The 23,209-nt window shown below is 39.6% G+C and overlaps 2 protein-coding genes across 6 annotated transcripts; both read left to right on the top strand.

The window, feature by feature from the left end:
* Window positions 1-1,826: 1,826 nt before the first annotated feature.
* On the top strand, window positions 1,827-20,915 carry LOC122395774 (cystinosin homolog). 5 transcript variants are annotated; one of them, XM_043393627.1, is made up of 11 exons: window positions 1,827-2,342; window positions 3,570-3,616; window positions 3,750-3,911; window positions 15,638-15,695; window positions 15,780-15,870; window positions 16,217-16,393; window positions 17,125-17,365; window positions 17,440-17,559; window positions 17,662-17,950; window positions 18,028-18,130; window positions 20,698-20,915. In XM_043393627.1, exons 4-11 carry the CDS (start codon window positions 15,656-15,658, stop codon window positions 20,777-20,779), a joined length of 1,143 nt encoding a protein of 380 aa, XP_043249562.1. In that variant the 5' UTR covers window positions 1,827-2,342; window positions 3,570-3,616; window positions 3,750-3,911; window positions 15,638-15,655; the 3' UTR covers window positions 20,780-20,915. The 5 variants fall into 5 exon arrangements, with proteins under 5 accessions (XP_043249562.1, XP_043249558.1, XP_043249559.1 ...); XM_043393623.1 differs by lacking the exon at window positions 20,698-20,915 and adding an exon at window positions 18,785-18,920; XM_043393624.1 differs by lacking the exons at window positions 3,570-3,616; window positions 20,698-20,915 and adding an exon at window positions 18,785-18,920.
* A 217-nt stretch (window positions 20,916-21,132) lies between these two features.
* LOC122395775 (39S ribosomal protein L55, mitochondrial) lies at window positions 21,133-21,853 on the top strand. Its single transcript, XM_043393629.1, has 2 exons — window positions 21,133-21,231; window positions 21,501-21,853. The coding sequence occupies exon 2, from the start codon at window positions 21,502-21,504 to the stop codon at window positions 21,829-21,831; it is 330 nt and encodes a 109-aa protein (XP_043249564.1). The 5' UTR covers window positions 21,133-21,231; window position 21,501; the 3' UTR covers window positions 21,832-21,853.
* Window positions 21,854-23,209: the final 1,356 nt, after the last annotated feature.

Consider the following 23,209-nt stretch of genomic DNA (forward strand, 5'->3'; position numbering starts at 1 on the left):
CGGTCTATCAATGTTAATCTTCTTTTTCACGTTCACGTTCCTACTTTGTATTTCCATAATAATCGAAGTGACCAAGAAATATTATTTATTATAACCGAAGTATGAAATATTGTTTACACACGCCTGTACAGTTAATATTATATGTATTCGAAGGCCCAACGCGAGGTCATTAGTTAATTTTCAGCCTCGAGTCGTCCAATTTGTTATCTCCCGTTTAATATTCAGCCAAATACGTACGAAAAGGACAAGAGGAACGCGCGTTACAAGATATTAAATATATGAATATATATTTTAGCCAACGTTCGATCGCGTACTGTTTCAATCTCTTTTTACATTCCCGCTCAAGTCGTCCATCTCCGACCCATTGGAAAATCGATTAACCTTTCATCGTCGCACTCGTTACAATTTTTTTCCACCGCGGCTACGTTTCCCATCAAAGTTAAAAATATATTTCTTCGACGCCCGAGCAAATAACATATATCACGATCGCTGAAATTTTTATCGATTCGTTTCTGCGGTGCCCTAAGGCATCCCAAATAATGAGATTGCTATTTTACTTTAATTAAACGCGATTTAAATGAGCGGTAATTAATCGGATATCGGTAAAAGAGACTGGCAGTAATCGAGTCTCGTTGACAGAAACAGGAACCGTCAGTCATCTGGTCAGAGTCAATGGAATTGACAGTTATTGGAAGGCAGTCATAGGGACGTTGGGAATTTTTGCGGATTTTAATTAATTATTAATTCCTCCCACTCAACGAACGCGAGAATTATTACGTTACGTTGGTGTTGAGCGATTCCATGCATCGAATCAACAATTTTTTAGTTAAACTGTGTCCTGGGTTAATTGTTTTTTTCTTGTTTTATTTGGATTTACGTTCGTATGACTTTTTTACATATCTATTTTTGAAGCAGCGCTCATTGTTCTTGCATTAATTAAACTTAGTAAAAGCCACCGTCCTCGTCGCTGTTCCCCGGAACACTCGTGGCGTTGAAACGGTTAAGGCGCGCTTTAACACCTTAAACGACAAAGAACCAACCAGGAAGAGTATTCTAATCGCTTGGAATGCTCTTTCTTCGTCGTTACGAGGCAGACCTCCGTGAGAGGAACAAGCGCTACCAAGGTCCTACGTAATAATAGTAACACTTATCGCCGTGCCATAACGACGTCCAAACGACCAGTGGTAATAGATTCTACCATCGAAAATTTTAACATTTTACATGGAATAGAAGGAATAAATTAATTGTAGCCGCAGAGTTGAAGATTTCAATTGCATATCGGAATTTGTACAAAATAGAGCTCTGCTCGATAAGATAATTTTGTGTAATTCATCGTGCGACCATTGAGCCAATGAAGTCACATGATTGCCCTAATCTATGTATAATTGGTATTTTCGTACCTTCGTTGAAGATTACTCGTACGGTTTCGTAAGTATCTTTAATTTACGATCATAATAAAAGGTCAACCATGTGGCTTTGGGAGTTTATAAAATATAAGACACGAAAATATCTCTGTTGTTGCATGGAATTAATTGAATTTAAGAACAATCGTCTTTGTGTATCACGTTCCAAATAACATTTCATTCCATCACGATCGATGAAAACCCGGTACACTTTTGCTCGCCAATTTTAAATTCGTTGTATCAGCGATTACGGCGCGGGAGAAATAAAAAAAAAAAAAAAAACGCCAGTGCGTGGAACGATCGCGAAATCGAACGTAGCACGTGGACGGGTGGGGTGGGGAGTTTTTTTACAGGGAGAGGGGGGTCTCTTAGAAGAGATTTATACGTAGGTTCGAGAGGCTCGCGTTAGCCATTTGCGAACCGTGTTCGCCAATGCGATACCAACCGCTATCGTCCAACGATCGTCGCTTGGGGGGGGGGAAAAAAAGACTCCGTCGACCGTTCTCCTTTCACCTGCGATAAAAATTTGCTCCGTGATAGCGCGAACGAGGAGTGAATCGTTACGGGGAAGCTGTTCGCGACGGTTCGAGACGCAACGCGGCGGTGTGAATTTTCGAAAGATACGGAAAGTGGCGATCGCGCGCGCGACAAATTCTGTTCGAGCCCGCTCGAAACGGTGACCCAGAGGAGATCGACAGCTCGGAAACAGAAGAGAGGAACTGATGTTGGCGTCCAGCCGGAAGAGATACCGGAGACGAACGAGCGACAGTCTCGCTGGAAGTTTAAGGCCGAAGCCCTGAAAAGGTGATAACGTTCAACAAGCTGGATCCGCTGGACGTGGACGAGCTGGCCGTCGAGAGTACGCGCTCGCCTGAATGAAGCTGCACCGGATCACCGGTTCATAGGAGATCGATTCGAGCGAACCTCGTGATCGGCAAGGTACGATGCTCGTTCCACCGAACCCTAACCAGATATTCTATTTTTTCCGCGACCCTCTATTTCCACGGGCTCCGAAATCCCCAGGCTCGGCCCATTCTATCAGTAAACTCTCGACATTTTCATTGTTCCGCGTTATTTTCGAAGCATTTGTACGTTAGTGCGATCTATTCTCGATTTTCTATATAAAGAAAATAGGGGGATGGTCGTGGCTGGAGAGAACACTGTATTTTTGAATGACATTTTCTTGAATTAAAAATAATCGAAGTAATACAAGTTTGTCGATATAAAAAGATTTATTATAAATGCATGTGCGTAATGACGAAAGGTTAGACTCGTTTTCAATTCGCCACGGATTTAATTTAATCTCGCGGGTGTTGTGGCACCCGGCAACAATGTTTTCCGATTTAAAAAAAGGACTGTCGGGAGTTTGAAAGACAGAGGTTTAACGGATCGAATACGACGGGAATAGCTTATAGATTGGAGAAAAAACAACAAGTTTACGTGCACTTTTCGTTAACGAGGGGAATTCCCTTTGTGGGCCAAAAATAGCAGATTAAGAGTAAGTACTATAAATATGCGGTCGAGCCTCCATTGTCTGAGCCAATAGGGTGGGACATAACCGCGCCAATTAGGAAATTTTCGGATAATAACTGGCCTTCTCAACATTGTCTTACGATTTATTTTCTACTAACACAGAGTAAACGAAAAAATGTTTCATTCTGCAAATATACCTGACAAGGACATGCTTTGTTTCAACAGTAGATTCTAGCGATAATTGGAGAACAATTGAACAAACAGTAGAGGATTCAGGCAACACATGTTCAAACAACAGAGACTCCATTGTAACAATATACACGTTAAAACGACGGCTGCTTACGATCCAAGTGAAAATTAATGTTTTCTCAGACCCGTCATCGATATCATCATCGTTCCATTTTTAAGCGTACGTCCCAGTCTCGACGACGGTTGTCCTTAATTGTACTTAGACCCACTTTTCTTATTCCGGGAAATAATTGTATCGAGGTCGCTCGCGATGCTGACACAAGGATACGCGTATGAATAGACGCGTCATCGCGGTTGATAGGATAAATCTGTCGTTTGGGGATTCCCCCATGCGTTGGAAAATCGAAACTCCGGACACTTACCGCGATCAGATTAGCAATTCTCCGTTCTCGGCGGGATTTAATTTTCTTTTAAGCATTACAAAGAGGGCACGAATATTCGCAGGTATCGGAGGGAATCGTCCGCTGGGAAGTTCGCGAAACGTTTGATCGGTAAGTGTCAGAAACGCGGGGGGAGAAGTTAACGAGACGACGATAAAAATTGCGGAGTTAAATCGTTTCTGTTCGAGCGCCGGAAGAGACGCGTCGGCCCCGGCGAGTTTTAATGGAAAGCTCGTTCTTGCAGGTGGCTCGACACGGGAGAAAAGAGATTTTTAAAGCGCCAAAGAGAGGAAGAGTGAGAGAGAGAGAGAGAGAGAAAGAGAGGATTGGACGTCTCTGTATCGGATTCGCTTACGGCAGGCTTTAACTGTCACCCGATCCCTTGTGGCCGAACGAAATTCGACAGGTGAGTGAGCGAAGCCGCGGAACAATTTATCCGTAAATCGTGATCTAATAAAACTCGGATGAAACGTTCGACGAACACGTCCGCGGCGCGCGTGCGTGTTTAAATTAGAATCCGCAATCTGACGTGGGGAAATTAAAAAATTGTACCGTCGACAGCGCGCCCCGTTTCCTGGCCCCGAAAAATTTATGCGATCGTCGAGGCGTTCGGCTCGTTTCTAACGAAAAATTTACGACGGTCCGGCGAATTATTCACGCCTTTTTCGCCGCGGCGGTATATAGAGTGTAAAGAATCGATCCGATCGGCAACAATTCGCGACGAGGCTGTCCCCGTCAGCCCCGACGCGATATAATTTCCGTGAAACTGGCCGTGAAATCGAAATCGATTCGGCACTCGTCGACTGCTGGGGAACCGGGAAACGGGGCCGGCGTACACGAAAGTCATTGACACGTTTCTATACGGTCACACACGCGCGAGAAACGCTGACAAATGCCGTTGACAGCTTTCGTAAGCGGAATACTTTGCGAGCTCCAGCCAGAGACAGGAGTTTCTTGAACTCCGGACGACGTATTGTCGATTTCGCGGCTCCGCAGCATCCATCGTTAAACGAGATCCCAAGGAGGACGAGCAAATTGTTAGTTACTCGCGTCGATCCCTTGATCCACGATCGAAACGATCCGAGTTGCTAAAAAATAGGCTTTCCAAAACGAGAGACGAGAACACGTTTAGGTTTTTCCTGATTGCTCGGATGATGATCGAGATACTATCTCTTGGTGACGAGGAAAGTGAAACTGATAAGATGTCGTTGATTGCATCGTGAGTGTTTGTAAACACAATTCATTTGCAGTGAGACAGTCCAGTGTGTTAAATTATTTTTTCACATCGAGTTACCCCTTTTTTACCATCAGTGGCGGTATAGTTTTGCTTCGACCGGTTGGAAACATTCTTCCATAAAATTAGCGATCGAAAGTGTAGCAAACAGACCGAGTGTTTCCTGCTTGTGCAACGATACGCGAGTGGAAGAAAAAGAAAGTGGGATTATGTTATGCGCGTCGGGTTGATTCTGCCAACAATTAACTATCGACTGGCAGGAAACTCACATATAGTAGCCTCGAATAAACAAGACTGCCCCTCGTTGACCTTGAGTCAGCTAATTGTTTTTTATCACGATACGATCAACAATCATGTGTCAAATTGGTGAATTCAGTAGATATGATAAAAGTCCCAATTATCAGACCATTTTGCACCAACCGGAACTTCGTAATTGAGCTGTGATCCAAGATTACATCATGGCTGCTGTATTCTCGGTTCAATCGTCGCGTCATTTAACCATTTGAGCGTCAAGCAGCGAGATTACGCCGCTGACATTCCGTATTGAAAAGTGTATTGCCCCAACAGCAACAAAGTTTTTGCTATATGCGGTTACTCGAGAAATTTACTCGACATTTTTCTCTGTTCACACCAAATTACCAAAAAGAGGATCTAGAAATACGCGTTTCGGAATATTAATCTCGAGTTACAGTACGCAGAAGTCAGGATGTTACGTGGAGCGTTGCAAAACTCGTAAGAAAAGTGTCCTCGAGATCACCGGAAACGCAGACTAGCGCGTGCTAGTATCTAATGAAAATCTAAACGAGCGGGACTATTTTTAATTCTACAACTCGTAATACGTCGATAATACGGTTGAAAGGCAACAAATCTGTTCGAGATATCTCCAAGTATCATATCGCGAAGTCTGTCACTGTCACGTTGATTGACTTTGATTCCTCTCGTTTATACATTCGCCATTTCAAAAACGTTATCGATATCCCGATAAGACGACTATACTTTATCAAGTGTTTTGCTCAAAATTTCAAGAATCCACTCACTTGCAAGATAGATGAATATTCTAGCAATGTGTCGCCAACAAGTTGATTTATCGTGGTTTTGTCGATCGTTGATCGATCGAAAAGATACGCGTAATACTCTTTATCTATGTTAGGCAATAAAAGTAACGCTATCCATCTCCTGATACGATTTAATCGTAGCTAAAAATCCAGGGATTATTTAAGATCCATCGTCGAGACGATCCAAAGGCACCGATACTTTTTTCTAACCGATTTTTCAAGCGTTTTCGCGACGAGGCCACGGAATCGCCTTATCGCGAATCCAGTGGCGCTAGTATATCTACGAAATGCTCTTACGCAGCCTCAATAAAACCAGTCGGCGGACTTATAATTAATTTTTCATCCGGCCGCGATAAGAGCTCGAAAATTCGCTACGAAACGTAAAGACTCATTTCAGTCGATTAGAGCCGGGTTAAAAAGCAACGAACGCGAGCGTTCGACTCCGCGCGCGATTAAATAAATTTTGGCATAAACGCGTTATCGGGCCTTTTACTTTGTCAGGGATAATTTTATTCGATTTCAATAGCTAGAATTCGGGAATTAATGCGGCTTTTAATCCTGGAAATAACGAACTCCGGACCTAGCCGACTCTTCTCCAGCGTTTCGTGATATACTGATCGACTCGTACTTTACTTTCCGCGGGAAATAACGGGTTCGAAGTGATTTTATTAAACAAATAATTGTTTTCGCGTTGGACGAAAGGACGTCCAAACGTTGCTGTTCCTTTTTCCAAGAAATTTCGTGACAAATTTTTATCCTACTTGTCCAAAAAAAGGTACGCGAATAATCATAAACGCACGCCATGAAACGAGCGTATAATCAGGCGTGCTGGGAGTCTCAACGACGTTTCGCTGTTTTTCTGTTTTTCACCAGAACGGGATTAAAAATGCAAACCTCGAACTCGACAGAGTTGCGAGACAAATCTGCTGGAACCCGAGGCATTTCGAAATTAAAAATAGCTCCCTTTCAAGAACGTTTCCCGTGCCCTTGCGATCCGTTGGATACAAAAATGTGTTAATGTCCGTGTCTTTTCCGCGCTTGACCCCGGGCGAATAATTAAACGCAACCGCGGGAATAATTGTTTTTCGCCCGTAGATATTCTGGTGATTCTTATGGTTGTTTCTAAACACCCTCGGTATGCATTTTCAATGCCAACTATTTTATTCTAATTTTTGAAATTATGCACTCGCGAATCTTCGAATCAGAAATCACCATTTTGAGGAGCCCGATATGGATATTAATTTATATATGTTCGATCGTGAAAATTCTCTGTTCTTTTCCAACGATAAATAAATTATAAACGTTTATATTCTTTTTCTCGTATCCAGAAAGCCTGGCTCAGTTTTTACATTCGTTTAATTACCTCCGTTTTCTTGATGCCTATCGAATCACGCGCGAATAAATTCAATAATCGAGCTGCTCGAATCGTTCTGGAGCAGCGAATTGTTTTAAGGAAACTGTACTATCGCGCGTGAATAATCGACTGCCAGGGACTTTGTTCCGTGCAGCGTGTTTCACTCGTATCCCCGAACGGAGTAGACAAATATTTCGTGTCGTCTAGACAGTTCCATGATTAAGATCGCAACGAGAGCACAAGCACAATGAGTGATTCTTTATTAGGCAGCACGTGCGAGCCAATGGCCTGGGTTGGCTGTCGCCCGGGCAAAAGAGGTCGTTTAAAAATCGAGACGCTCGAGTCGGTCGACCTATCGACTCTTTCAATTGTTAATAACGAGGAAAGCTTTTTTATGTTGTTTGTTTAACCGTACGTACGCCCCGGGCACTTAACCGATAGAATCGCCCTGGTGCCCGAGTTGCTCGAGCCATCTCGATATTGAGTTTTCCCGGTTGCTTCCTACAGAAACACCGCGATTCTTCCTTTGCTTCGTTATCGACGAACCTAAATTAGCGTCAAGACTCCCCTGAGGTACGGAAGTGCGTCAAGATCCGCGAAATCATTGCTCGATTCGAATAAAAACGCCACAGGGCAGAATTAAACGATAATCTGGAAATAATTGTATGCACCGGTGCAGATTTGTTTATTACAGTCGAAGTATGCTACATTTCTGCTTATCAGCGCATTAAATTGTGCACTACAATGTTTGTAAACACGAGTTCACTGCTAATATCAATCAAGATTAACTTTTTTATCTAAGTGGTAGAAAATTACGTTTGCAGACTGGTCACGTTTGTTTCGATCAATTTTTTTAGCAAATTAGAACTTAATTTTTCAGTTAATTATGATCGATCACAATTTTTCATCCGATTCTATCCCAGTTAGCTGATGATTGTAAGACGAAACTGAGACATTTTTGACCGATAATAAAATTCTTTATCGATCATCGAGGCTCTCGATGAGAATGTTATTGTGACACCTTTTTGAGCCAGTGTTTCTCAAACCAGAGACGACCAAAAATTTCTATCGAGAACAGTCATTAATAAGTTCTCTGTCGTCGATAGTAAAATCATAAAAAAAAAGAGACCGGGGAAACTGAAAGGTTTAAAAGTTCGGAACAGCTGAAATTCGTTGCTCATTAAAAGTAGTACAAAGTAGCAAGTTTTATCGAATTTCTTTAGCCGCCGTTGGAACAGTTTTATCCGGGGAACCGAGCAATACCTTTCATTACCATTCGATGAAACAAAATTAATTTACTGTTAAAGTTCCAAGACCGAAGGAGGCAATTTGCTTTATATTTATTTAAATTGGTGGTCGAAATAGCAATCTTGAAAGACTGAAATCGATATTAAAACCATATTTAATCCGATACTGGCGCGAAAGGGTATCGATCAAAATTGGCCCAACTCCGTGGACGGACGATCGAAAGATTGCCAGGCGTTTGGAAACTTTCTTGGAAAAGCACGGTCCGCGTGATGAACGATATCGGACATAAATCCAAGAACAGGAAGTTCGAGACGCTGAACGATCCTAATAACGAGGAATAAATTTCTCCGTCGGGCCGAACTTTCTTCGTCCAGCGGTTAAGTAATTAAGTTTTCGAACCGGGTGGGGGGACCTCGGGGAACGCTGTCACCGCCAACAGTTCCAAAAACCTATTTTCGTTTCGTCGTCCGGTAATTTTTTTCCCCCCACCGGGAGGAAGCCAGCAATTTACTTTCCGACAGCCAAGAGAAAAAGGCCGCAAGAAAGAAAGAAAGTTTCGGTAATGCAAACGCGCGCGTGTGTGTTTTCTTGAAAACTGGGCCGACGCGGGTCAACCACGGTGTGTTCGTTCCTTCTTGTTGTTCCCCGAGAAGCAGCCTCGTAAAATCGGGTCTCGGGAAAAGGTCAAACGCAGACCGCGCCACGAGCATTAATATTCGATAGAAACCGAATCCGCAGACCGAGCCAAACTGCCGCCACGAGCTTGCGAATTTACATTGGAAATCGGTCGAAACACGCTCCGGGGAGAAAGAACTTCAGCCTGGATGCTGGGCGACGTGGCGAACCCGACACCACCGACGAGCATTACGGACGAGAATATTAAAATTCATTATAGCCCGGGAGAACAAGCTTTTAACGCAGAGACACCGGTACGATCTCCATCCCTAATTCTAAGCCTCGTATTTCAAGCAAATATCGGTTCTACTCGCACTGTGAATCACGACGATGCGAAAAAGAAATTCTAACCATCTCTAACGCTCGATTTCCTCGCATAACTCGATTCCATAACAGACTCTGGTTATTAACCGGGCCGTTATGATTTAATATCGAAAGAAAATTTATAACATGGATGTATTCTGTCCCTTGGAATTCACTCTGCAACGCGTGACTCGCGTTACACAGAACAAAATAACGGAATCAAATTCATCATACGACCGGATATTATTACTTGGAATGCGCCGCGTCCCGAGTTTCAGCAGCCATAGAATAGAAGGCGTGTAACATTAATATTCTATAAGGATCGGGTTCGCGGAATGGACGGGACCGGTGCAACGAAGCCCCGTGAATTACCATCGGAGATCGCTGGAACGATACAAAAGAAAAGTCCAAGTTGAAAAGGTATGGAATATATCGGATGACAGGAGGATTTAACGCGGCTGGAAAACACCGAGTCGACGTTGGAAAAATATTGCTGACTGAAACGGGGGAAACGTGGTAACTAAAGGCGAGCTTACAAACAACGTGCAATTAATTGGAAATTAAAAGTACCGAGCGAAATCCGCGAACGAGGACGTCGAACGAAACTACGACTCTCGTCTCGACGAAAAGACTCGATACAACGATTAAAAACACAACTACGAGATGATCGTGTGGTATCCATTACGGGTACCCGTTTTGAAATTTTCACAGCGCAAACTTGAAAGTCGTTGAACGATATTCTGTTACGTGTTCGCGCGTGTCGAATGTACACGTATGAGAGGGGAGAGTAAAAAAGTAGGAAATCCTGATAAAGTCAGGAATAGAGAGGTCATAAAAAATTCCTCGATATTGGATAACGACGACGGAACCGTATATTTCAAGCCAGCCTCTATCGATCCGTGACTGACAAAAGAGTACGACGACACTGTCCAAGTATTTAAAACCGTTTAGCCGCCGGTTAATTGTGCTAATAATTCTGTCGATAGAATAATAGCGCCGCGACGGTTCTCTGGCCCGATAAATCGCGCGGATTTCAACCGAGAGCGTCGCGATCCGACTAATTTCAAAGTCGCTGGATGCCTGGGTGCGCCATTTTCTCGCGAAACGGGCGCAGCTGATCCACGCGTTAAAATTACCGAGATGAGAAGGATCTATCGTTGTCCCTTATATCGGGAATTTGATCGTCCACCGCGAGAATTAATATAATTTGTGTTGTTATAAATTTAAAAGTGCAGAGCTCTTCGCCAGGCGGAATTTTTTGGAATTATCTGGTTGCAGTGCGCTGATTTTTTTTTTTTAAATAAAAGAGAAGGTTGCAGCACGGTTCCGCGGAATAAAGCGGATCCCACGGATGTGTTTCTTCGCGTCCCAATTAACCATGGACGCGACCGAACCGTGCATTCGACTGCGTGCGATTAAGTAATTGCCAGCGATAAGAAATTAGCATGGAACGGGCATTACGGTGCCCGATCCAGCCAGCAAAGTTAATCTTTAATTTATGCTAACCGTTATTACCTGGCCGACTAGCCTTTAATACAGCTCACGCAAAACCGTTCGCGAAATTGTTTCCCGGACGAAAGGGATAATGCAACTGGCCGGAAGATAACGCGGCGATATACGCCGCATGAAAAGTGCTTAATAACACGTCGAAAGAGAGATCGACTTTGACAAACCGATGGTCACGGCTCTACCGGACGATCCACAAAGCGTGTCGAATAACTTTGGTAACGAATTCGACCCTGAATCGATCGAAGTCTCTTTAAATAAGTGTACACCGATTAAGAGTTGAACACATCATCGTATGCTTAACAGAGCATGAGCTTGATGCATACCTTCATAATAAAAATACTATCTTATATCTGAAACCCTGTTGAATGCTTTATGATCAATTTGATTCGTTATTTAAAAGTTCGATGAGAGTTTTTCTGTTTGTATAGACAGTACTTCGAACGATTGTCTGCTAGCTCTGCCAATCGACGCTTCGTGTACAATCTTAACTAACTATAAACGCTTTCGTACTATTATATTGTTATATGGCTCGATGATAAGACGTTAGATAGCCGTGTCGGAACGCAAGGTGAACATTTTAAACTGTTCACTGCGGAGGGAAAGAAACAACTGTTGTAACGTAAAACACCTGTCGCTGGAAAACGAGGTAAGATAAATCATTCCACGAACTTTTCTTTATTATTTCCCGGCTACGCGTCGTTGAAGATACGAACACGTCTTATGAAACACCCTGCACGAGCAACAGACAGTTTACTCAAACGATCGAGAGCCGAAAATTGCTGGCAATATCGATCGTCCAATAACGAACAAATTGGTCAAAGCTCGGAGCAAATCGATCGTCGACGAAATTACGTTTTTCGCCTTGGTTTCTCCCTGCACTTTCGTACAATGTGGAACCACGTGCAGCACCGTCCATAATTATTCGAATTACAGTACTTACGCGAAACTTGTACTTGTTATTTTTAACCTTTCGTATTTTAAACCATGGATCGATTAATAAATTGGGGATCTATGAATGCAATAAAGAGCACGATGTTTATATAAATAACATCAATTCGTTTAATTTATGCGTGTAGGCGTGAACTCCATCTCGCGATTGTCCCTTATCGCTCTCGCTAATGAATTCAAAGTTTCAACAGATTATTTTCACAATTATCTTTGGGACCCCTAGCCTGTCTCCCACGCGTTCATTATTCCGATAACGTTTCTCGGTTATCGCTCGTCTATTCCGTTCCAATACCACAAACAGTTTCCGCAATCTGGATGGAACTTCACCGACACTTGACCCATTATTAACGCACGAAGTTTATCAAGGAGCATACGACTGTTCCGAGAGATAAGTACGAGAAAGACTCGGATAACGAATTCCAGAGCGGACAGGCCCCCCAATAGGAAAATTAGCGAGTTCATTTCTAAGATAAAACGCTGAAATCGACGCTGAACACAACAATATTGTATCTGGTAACTCTAAGAGAGTTTTATAATTTTGTACGTCAGCGTGGATCATCGAGGAGCTTTGGAGTCCGTCTAAATCCGAGCTTCGAGATCCGCTGGAAGAACAGAATGTCACTGTACATGATCCGGTAGAGCGATTCTCGCGATACCGTAAACCGTGTCGAATCCGTCTACTTGTAATCGCTCGGGACGTCGAAAGATTTCCGCGGGCCGGTGCCCCGTCCGAAGAAAACACTTTCAAATATCTGGGAAATTTCCGGGACGCGGCCACGGGGCTCCTGAATTCCCAAATCTGAAGAGAGCTCCTAGGAGAGGCATATTTCCACGGGTATTCCGGTCGAACGATTCGACCGAATAATTTCAAGGTATATTGGCGAACGTCCGGGAACGATCTTGTTTATCCATATCGAGGGCGAATTGAAAGTGATAGAAAGGAAAGAAAGACCGAGGATGTGGGCGGTAGGATGAGAGAGGGCTATCGTCGAGGATTAGGTCCGTTCGACCACGGTCCCTGCCACGACGCAAAGGAAAATATTGGCGGCGGGGAAGCCTGTATACGTCAACAAAAGCGACAGCAGACTGCCGATCGACTTTCAGAGCTGTTTCCGTGCAAGCTCCGCGAAGGCCCCTTTGGGAAGCGGAGTGCACTCGAACGTCGATCTCTCTTTCGATTTATTCTATCTCGAAATGTATATGATATAGGTACCACGCCCCCCTCCGCGCCTAAAACCCGTCGATATGCTCCAGAGTCGATCAGAATCGAACGCTGGATGCTCGAGTCTTCGTTGCAAAAGAATTTCTTTTGAAATCGCCAATGCTTTGCCGAATTTTCAATTATTTTAAATGATATGCAACAAACTCACCCTTCCTCAACGCGGAGGAAGATCCTCATGGACACCCTCTGCTGTGGGGGCGGCACAGGGTAGCGTCGGACTATTACCGACTAAAAACCACTAGCTGCTTCGACGGCATTTAGAGGGGGCCCTAGGGATCATCGTTGACTTATATCTGGCACCCCCTCTGTACGTCCACTCTCGAAACTGAATCCACCCTGAAAATAGAACCGCGATTATTAGTTTAAATAATTTTTTTTATTTGGACGCGATTTATATTGTACGAGTAAAATTAATGCAAGCATCGTTGTTTACCTTTTCGTTCGTTTTGTCCAGATACGAATTTTGCACGTCCGCGATAGCTGCCTCGTATTTTTTTTTTCTCTTTTCCGCCAAATGAACTGTAGGCGTTCATCGATTGTCCACGTTGCCATTGTAACGTTCCTCGATTTCAGATAAGGGGATTCCGAGAAAAATTCAGCCGATTCAACCGCGGCTCGTTACGGTTTCTCAAAACGCGTCTCCCGGCCTCATTGTTCTCGGTCGTTTTGTTATCGTTCGACAAAGCCGAAGTGAAATCAAAGAGGCATAAGTGAATAAACGTTCGCGCAAAACAGAAATGACAAGCAGGAAACATTTACGATCGCGGACGGAATGAAATTTCCATGGCACGAGCCGATGCGAGCAACAAAGGAGAACGTGAGTAATCGGTGAGATAATGCCGCGGAAAATTTGGAGGAAAATTCCCCGACTTCGCCGAGCCCTCGTCGAGAACGTATGTATCTCTCTGCACAAAACAATTGATCGATACGAGCGGCATCCAAAGGGAAGAGGATCCATTGAAGGCTCTAACATTGAAACGTTTTGAAAGAGAAATAATGGGTCTAGTCGCGGCTTATAACGAGGACAAAACAGACAATTGTCTCTGATATCGAAGGCACCGGGACGTTCAACAAAATAAGAAATATCATATTCAATTTCACCGTCACGATACATTTTATAAATGTACATTTGCAAGATCGTAATTAAAATGGTTACTTTTAAAAATCGCGTAAGGGGTCTATTACTTTTAAACGACTCTGTAATTCGTTCGAGAAAAGGGCTATATTATAGAAATTATCTTTTGAGAGCACTACGAAATTTAATAGGGCAAGGAAGAACATAATGAAGATATTAAAATAGGAAAGAAAACGTAGAGTACTGAAACATTGCATATCAAAACGATAACCACGACGTTATGGGACTGGTTAATGGCGTCGCGTTGTCCCACAATTTACATGCAAATATCTCGATACGAGCTTAAGAAACCCCGTTTTAATGTTACATCTTCTGCAGACCACCGACAAAAGACTCAGGTAAATCAAATATTCGCCCCGAGCAATAATCTGGGACATTTATAAATTTACCGATAATGAGAACAGAAAAAAAAAAAATCGCAAACTCGTTTGAATGATCCGTAAAGTATCGAAACGCTGATAGGTATTTATTCTGTTTTTATATTGGCTTGCGATCGATCTGGTGTGCAATGACCCATATATAAACTTGCAGTTCCTTCGTAAATTCTTGCATCCTGAAACACAACGTTGCATCCTTTTTAATCATTCTGTAAAATTCTCACGCTAAAGCTTAGTAAAACTTGTTAAAAATGATAATAGACGCTACCATTCTGTGAGAAATAGCAAGAAATGTGACTACGTCACGGATCATATAAAATGATCTAGATAGGCGGTAAAAAAAGGACGACGTCAGCGCCATTAGTGACTAGATCACGGAAGGCGCGTGTAGCTTAACTTTTTTGGTGATATGGGAGGTGACCAGCCGGTCTTCGACGTTCTCATCGAGGTCGTTGTGCTTCCGAGGTTGAGTTCGACCGATACACCCTGTGTATTTCCACGAGAGCCGCTTTTGTGCTTGATACGAGCGAAAGCAATGCTCGAAAGCGCGATGTCAACGCGGCTGGTAATTCTCGTTGAATGAACAGTGGCTGAGATTATCTAAATTGGTAAATGTGATCGTCTCTGCGACGCAGACATCGATCAACGGGAATGACAGCTAGCAAATATGCAAACAAACTCACCGTCCGGTGTGAATGGCATGCATCCAACAAAGTGCACGCCGCTTTATACGACTTCCTTATTTTTTTCCGCGTGTTAAGCGGTCAAAGCCTTCAGAAGTTAAAAGATCCGTCTCCTGAACGGATGTGCGCGTTCGATCTGCGATTACTCGATCAGTTTAAAAGTTTATCGAGTCGTTCGATATCGTACGCTTACAATGTGGTGTTACAACGATCTCAGAGAACGAATTCATTGAGAATTTAAAAATCGAAACGAACGAGGTCCAATTCGACGAAAACAGAGTATGATCACTCAAATGATAGCATGCACTGTGAATTAAGGGGAGAGCTGTAATGTAAAGTAAAACATTTGAGAGGAGTTTGAGACTAAAATTGTATTTAATTTGTTTCAGATATTACTGAGAGATACCATGGCTTTCATTTGGTATATCGGAATTTTTGCAGCAATAGGTAAGTTAATATGCTGTGGCCCGGCGAATAAGGCAAATTAGATCAAAGAATTTCAATGTGTGTAATAAAGAACAAATATTTCAGTTATTGGACAAACATGGGCAGACTTGGCAGTTTCTACTCATGATTTAAAAGTACAACTAAAGTATACAGAGACATTTACATTGTACCTGACGTGAGTATCAAAGCATATTATACAGATCATAAAATAAATTCACACTTGCCAGTTGCATTTTAAAAATAATATAAAAAAACTCAAGGTAGACATATGTTTTTCATTTTACTTGTTTACCATATGGGATTATTTTTAGGAAAAGTTATATTACTACACAAAAGTGGAATAACATTGATAGCATTATATATAGTGATAAAAGATTAAAAGTAGTATTTATTTTATTATCTCTCAACCATACCTAATTAAGATAAACCTTCCTCATATTTTTTTATATCATGCATTAATGTGTTAACTGCATTGTTATAATTAATGTATGTATAAAAAACTTTCAATATAATTTTTACAGGGAAAATGTATCTACAGATGTATATGTGTTGATAAATGTGGAACACCCAGATTTGCTCTATGTTACTCCTAATAACACTATCATTAATAACAGCAAAAGTTGGGAGGAAGTAACTGTAGAGGGGAAGCATGCAGGACATTCAGTTGTTAGTGTTAATGTTACAAATAGTGTAATACCGTAAGTATACAAAAGAAATATTACCTTACTAGAAATTTAAGGAATAGTACAGATATTGCAATGAAATAGCATTTTAGAATAATCCATTTGACTAAAATGCTTTTAAAATATTTCTGAGATAAAACAAACAAGTACAAATGTAAGTTCAAGGAAACTAATCAGATCCCTTTCCCCTCTTTCCTACCTGATATCAAATGCAGTTAAGTAATGTTTTCTAACAATGTCAATATTTACTTCTATGACTAATTTCTGAAAGATCTTGATCAGTCTTATGTTCACCAGTATCCACTGCCAGTTATTTGCAGATAGCCTCCTGACCTGTACTTGTCATCGGATTTTATACTTAAAGTTCACTCAGTCTGTGCTCAGATTTTAAGCAGTCCACTTCCTGCTCTGGCTAGAATGTGTTCAATTAGTTACCAATAAGAAATGTATTAATTAATTTATTTCACAAGTTTTTTTTTTTACAAAAAAGTGATTTAGTGTAATTGTTCCTATAGTTCTATTGTGCACCAAACCATACATTGTGAGACTTAAAAACAATTAAAATATTATCAAAGTAATTACAGAATAATGACATTTTATAAAGTGATTTTGGTTCCTCAAGACCAGTTAAACAAAATTGATTTAAAGTAAGAAGTGATGGCAAAATTGTGTTTTTAATGGCAGTGTTTATGTTATAATATCCGTTTTACGGTCATAATAATCCTTTTTTTTTTTTATGGTTTCAGTTTTTCAGAAGCATTTGTCAGAGTTACTATAGAAAAGTCAGACACTCTTTATTATATAAGTGCTGTAGTAGGTTGGATATACTTTTTAGCATGGAGTGTAAGTTTCTATCCACAAATGTACATCAACTACAAACGGAAAAGTGTTATAGGATTAAATTTCGATTATTTATCGTTAAATCTGATCGGTTTTATTATGTACGCTCTATTTAACTGCGGTCTATTTTGGATATCAGATGTAGAGGTATGTTAAATGATAATCATAATTTATACGCTATTCGACTATATTATACATTAAACTGCAACTGCATTTTTTAGATCGAATATTTTAGACGACATCCGAAAGGTTTAAATCCTGTGCAAGTGAACGATATATTTTTCGCCTTGCACGCAGTAACTGCTACTGTGATAACTATTTTTCAATGCTTTATTTATGAGGTAAATAATCAAACTCGTTTCAATTTAACGTCTCGACTGTAGCGGCAATTTTATAGAATTAATAAAAAAAAATAAGTACCGACAGAATTATTAATTTTTCAGACAGGTACTCAGAGAGTATCGACAACCGCACGTATTATTCATGGAATATTTGCAATCATTGTATTATGTACTATAATACTAGCTGCAGTACATATACTGCATTGGCTTGATTTTCTGTACTATTGCAGTTATATAAAATTGTGTATAACATTAATCAAATATATTCCACAAGCATTTTATAATTATAAAAGAAAATCCACCGTTGGTTGGAGTATTGGCAATATATTTTTAGATTTTACTGGCGGTATTTTTTCAATGCTGCAGATGATATTGAATGCATACAATTACGGTAACGTATATACAATAAATATGCAATACAAATATGTCGAACTATTCTCCAATTACTAATAACAATCCTTTTATTAGATGATTGGGAAAGTATTTTTGGAGACCCATCGAAGTTCGGTCTGGGATTTTTTTCAGTCGCATTTGATATATTTTTCATTGTACAACATTACATTTTCTATCGGTACGTATATTTCCGCTCTTCCATTTATCATCTATCAATTCCCATTTAACAACGCTTGCTTCACATATCCACTGATTTATGAATAACACTTAGTCTTTTTTTGAAAATTTTTAATACTAATAATAGTAAGAAACGTTTCAGAAGTGCACGTTGCATGTTTTGGTGCATTATTTAATTGTCCATAGAAATTTTATACGTGAAAAGATTTGCCTAAAAGTAATTGTGTTGATGCATGTACAAAAAGATGAATTATCTGTATGTCGTTCGCAGTATGTTTAATTTCGATCTATTTAGTTAACATTCAGTTATGTTATAAAAAATTAAAATCGAAAACTTTTTAATATTTCTTTATGAAAATGATTTATAAAGTCAAAAATTTCAAATTTTAAATGGATTTGGAGGCTGATACGTATGTTTATATGTACAAACATGCGTACATAATTAAATTCTTCCAATGCCCTTGCTATTACAGATAGTTCTATGCACAAGATAGAGAAAAGTCTATACTTGACAGATTTACCAATGAAAAGATGATTGACCTCAAAAAGAAATTATAAACACATTGTCATTATCAGTCTTGCTTCCAAATCATCTCACTGCTATGTACTTTTTCCCCGTATTGCACATGCTTGCAAAAATCATAAATTCTTGCAGACAAGATACCCAGAATGCAACAAGCAATGAAACACTTCACAAACAAGAAAATTCATATCAAGAAGATAAAGGGACGATAGTGAAAGATACCTGTCGCTATTAATAAAACAGATAAAATATGTTAGGAATAAACTTGCAAAACTTCATTCCATTTTGAATGAAAATTCAGTATTGAGTATTTAAAACGTTTTAGTATATGCCTATTATCCTATTGTAATACGAAATTTACGTTTCATTTAAAATATTGACATGCACGAGTCACAATTGAGATTATTTTTACGATTGTTTAAATATCTAAATGAATCTCAGTTGGTTGTTAACTATAAATAAATAAAAGAGGATGAACCTAGATTAATAGGTGTACATACATGTAAGAGTTAAATCACCGTTTTTTTTTTTAAGTAGACTGACTAGTTTTGGTGCAATACTATAAAAATGTAAATTTTTCTTTTTTTTTATATCAAACAGTTAGTGAGGTAGATATGCGAATACGTTATTGTGCTAAATAATGTTGTAAATAAAGTACATAATTAGCGTCCCTGATGTTCAAGACAAAGCATGTTAGAGATGAAAAACAAGAGTGCACAATTAAGTGTTGCTTCAAGCTGAATAAACCACAATCCTAGTTAAGACTTTTTAAAACTTGAATTTTCTCAATTTACGTAAACGTGAAAGCTAGAGGTTCTACATTATGAGATAACCCACTGAATAACTAAGGGTATATTCGCTATGATCACGCACGAATATGTAATATCATTAAAAAATTGGTGACTATCCAACAATCCAATTGTATTCAATCTGGAGTTTTCTACTTTATTCAAATCGGGCGACAAGCTGCATTAAAAATCATATGGCGTTGTTGCATACATCCCGCGAATCTTAGTTGTACATCTCTGATCGAAAGTGTATTATTGCAGTATATAATATAATGCACATGGTGGTGGTATTATAGTGTTCGAGAATGATAATTAGTGCCTAATTTATAGTGCAGACCGTTGTTTCCTTCCTTTTTTTTTTTCTTTTGTACAAATAATGATACACGATTGTTCAAAATTTTGAACAGTTTGTACTTGTTCAAGATCCCACATTTATATATTTATATCGATGTTGTAATAAAAATTATCTGCATGTTTTTGTGCATTTTTACCTATCTGAATATTGACTTTTTATGATTCCATTATGTTTCACAATTTACTTTTCCGATATTCGTCATGGGGGGAAAAATCATACATTTTAACTGGTTTAAGTTAGCATATAAACAGTGTTTTTTGATGCTGCAATATCTATGCATGCAATGCGTATTGAAATCGTCTTTACACCATGGAACATGTCATTAAATACAAGATAATTCGTAATTGTTAATATGTACATATATGAATCATTGTAATTGTAATTTTATAAAGTTATAATAACTCTGCATCATAATGCAGACTGATGTGTAAAAGTAAAGTGTGTTATGAACAGAATTATATTCAGATTTTGAAATAAATTCTTGAATATTTTATAGCATATCCCACGAAGCCATTCAATTTTCAGATACTAGTTATCATCTTATCTTGGATGACAAAACGAAAGATAACCAGCTCTTTCACAAAGTTAAATGTTCTGATATAAAAAATTCCACTGAAATGATATCTTAACGATGTAATAACATTCGTACAAAATTTGTGTGATAGCATGGAGTAAATCAGTTGTTGTATGTGATCTTGTGCATGTGAATATATGTATGCGCGTGTGAGTGTGTGTGTGTATGTATAATTTACTAATAATACTAATTAAACTAACATTTTGCAATGATTGAGAATTCAGAATTTATAGTACAATTGATATTTAAACATAACTTCCCAATTCGCCATATGATTTAGAAGAAAATACCATGTATAATACATAGATTACCGAATACCTTTCTACAGGAATCGTGAAGAATACGTTGAAATACCTGGTAGCAATTGTGAGGACTGTAAAGAGGGCACATCAAGAAGCACGCTTGCTTGATTTTATATCGTTTTCTCCGAATGACTGCTTAGTTGTATTTATTACAATAAAGAACGATCTACCTATTCATCACTCATATACGAGAAAGAAACATCGATACCGCCATTGATGTCATAATGTCGAATTTTTATTCTCACCAAGCGGCTAAATGATATCCGTTGATAACAATGACCAGACCGTACGAATCCTAGAAACTGTATGCATATGTGCTGCAAAACACTTCATTATAATTGCTACAATATTATACACTTTGCACGCACAAATTACACGTAACGAGAACAAATTGTTCAAACTACCGTTGGATTTCTAATTTGAACGCTTATCGAAACTATCGAAAGTCGATACGACGAAGCACATATCGATTCGTCGCTGGTCATAGGATCACGTGACTTTTCTGAGCCTGTGCAGTATGTATCATTGGATAAGGTTATATTGTGTTGTCCAGTAGAGAGGTAAGTTAATTTTCTTTTGAATTTAATAGATATTTCCTTTAAACAGTACTCGAGTCTAATGATATTAACGTTTAGTTTTGCATTACGATGTCTATATATGTTTAAAATTCAAGAACTCGTATTTCAAACATAATTTCTCCGTATAACCTCTAAATATTCGAATGTTATTTAGCATGTTTGCATTAAAGTTTCGCTCCGACAACTTAATTGCTAACGGAGGAGGAACTTGTGTGTCCATAAATTTGTTCAACTGTATATTCGTGTTTCAGAATGAATGCGTCTCTGCTTTTGCGATCAACGCAGATCGCGCTATCCATTCGCAGAAATCTCAATTGCTGGACGGCTGCAATAACGAAGAAGCATAGAAAAATATATATGAGAACGTATCCTACACATCTTATTTTGTCAGATGGTAGTAGCATTAATATAGAATACGATGTTCCAAGAATGATAATCAAGCTTCCCCTCGATATGGATACTATTTCAGAAGAGCAACGTAAAATCAGGGTAGCAGCACGTAAACCCTTATCCAAAATAGAAGTACTCGAAGAGATAGATGATAACTTTGACGAATTTGAATATATTAGAATGAATAGTTGACAAAATTTAATAGGATAATATAGCTCTGTATATTTAACTTATAAATAGAAAATTTCTTCAATTTATATCTGTATTATTATTGATTCTTCCCATTGCTGTTGTGAAACAAGTTAATTTTTAATTTGTATTATTTTGTGTTTACATATAACCAATAATATCATCTTTTACTATTACAAAAGTAATCAAATATATCTACCTATAATATAGAAACTTTTCGGTGGAATTAAAAAATTTCAAATCGTTCCAAAAAAATTATTTTTAGCTAGGGGGGTCAGTTGCAATCAGTTTTGGTCATTAGACACACCCCCGAATTCCTACGCACTTTCGAGAAAAAAATTCCTCACCGAAAATATAATTTCTGGCCTGAAATGGTTCCCCGTTAAAAAATTATAACTCCTGAACGGATTGAAGGATTTTAATGTTTCAAACGGCAAACGACGCGTATTTTGGCGAAAAATATTTAGAAATTCTAAGAATGTTGGAAAAGTTGTTCCTTAACCCCGTAAAATGAGAAATCTCCACTTTATAAGGCTAGGCGCGTACGCAAACAGCACCGAAAGAAAGAATGGTATTAGCTAAGGGAAAATACAACGCTTCCTCGATCCTATTGTTGGGTATCACTTAACGATTGTTCGCGAAAGCGAGCCACAGTCCTTTCTATCGCGAGGAGAGGCAACCGGGTGCCCATTTTCGGTGCGGTGATATAATATTTGGTAATGCGTTGCTCGCGTGTAATTGTGCGGATGCTTTCATCGGTGGTGAAACTCCCCTGTTGCGACAGCCTGGGGAAAATTTACTGCCTCTCTTGAGCAACGATCTACAGCGGGCTTCAAAGCACAAGATACCAAAACAGAACAGGTATAGTTCAATGATTTTTAACCCGAGGTAAATAAACCAGGTGATTAATTTTTTATTTAAATTGATAAAAAAATGTAAAAATAGAGTTAGTAGAATACGCCATGGACTTCGACCTAAGTAGAAACAGTGGGTAGTGGACAGACACGCCAGAGCCATTGGTATTCAATCGCGCGCGCGCTCCAAAAATTTTCAGATTCGATTATCTCCAAAACGGTGCCACGTATGAAAAAATTCTATCCTCGACTTTCGCTTTGTTTTTTCATGTATTCGATCGTACCGTTCGAAAATTTACCACAAAACATAATTAAGTTAAGGAAATTCCTCCTTCGATCTCGCCTCGACACTTTCTTCCCGTTTCGAATCGTTCTCAGGGATGCAGGCTTTTCCCCAAGTTGCGCGGTACGTCGTATTTCCCGAAGTGATCGCGGGGGAGGGACGGCGATCGTCGGTAGACGCGACGTGTAAACAAAACCGTTCGCGAATGGCATGTAAAGAGTCGTGTGTGTGGCATGGTGGGAGT

Source organism: Colletes gigas, unplaced genomic scaffold (genome assembly GCF_013123115.1).
Source record: "Colletes gigas isolate AHSC1104 unplaced genomic scaffold, ASM1312311v1 Colletes_gigas_Sc00006, whole genome shotgun sequence".
Classification (NCBI taxonomy): domain Eukaryota; kingdom Metazoa; phylum Arthropoda; class Insecta; order Hymenoptera; family Colletidae; genus Colletes; species Colletes gigas.

Bases quoted from the DNA above. Each gene is read 5' to 3' on its own strand.
- LOC122395774 (XM_043393623.1), top strand. From the start codon at position 15,656: ATGGCTTTCATTTGGTATATCGGAATTTTTGCAGCAATAG. The intron at 17,366-17,439 runs GTATGTTAAATG...TGCATTTTTTAG, and splicing joins TTTGGATATCAGATGTAGAG to ATCGAATATTTTAGACGACA. The intron at 17,951-18,027 runs GTAACGTATATA...TCCTTTTATTAG, and splicing joins ATTGAATGCATACAATTACG to ATGATTGGGAAAGTATTTTT.
- LOC122395775 (XM_043393629.1), top strand. From the start codon at position 21,502: ATGAATGCGTCTCTGCTTTTGCGATCAACGCAGATCGCGCTATCCATT.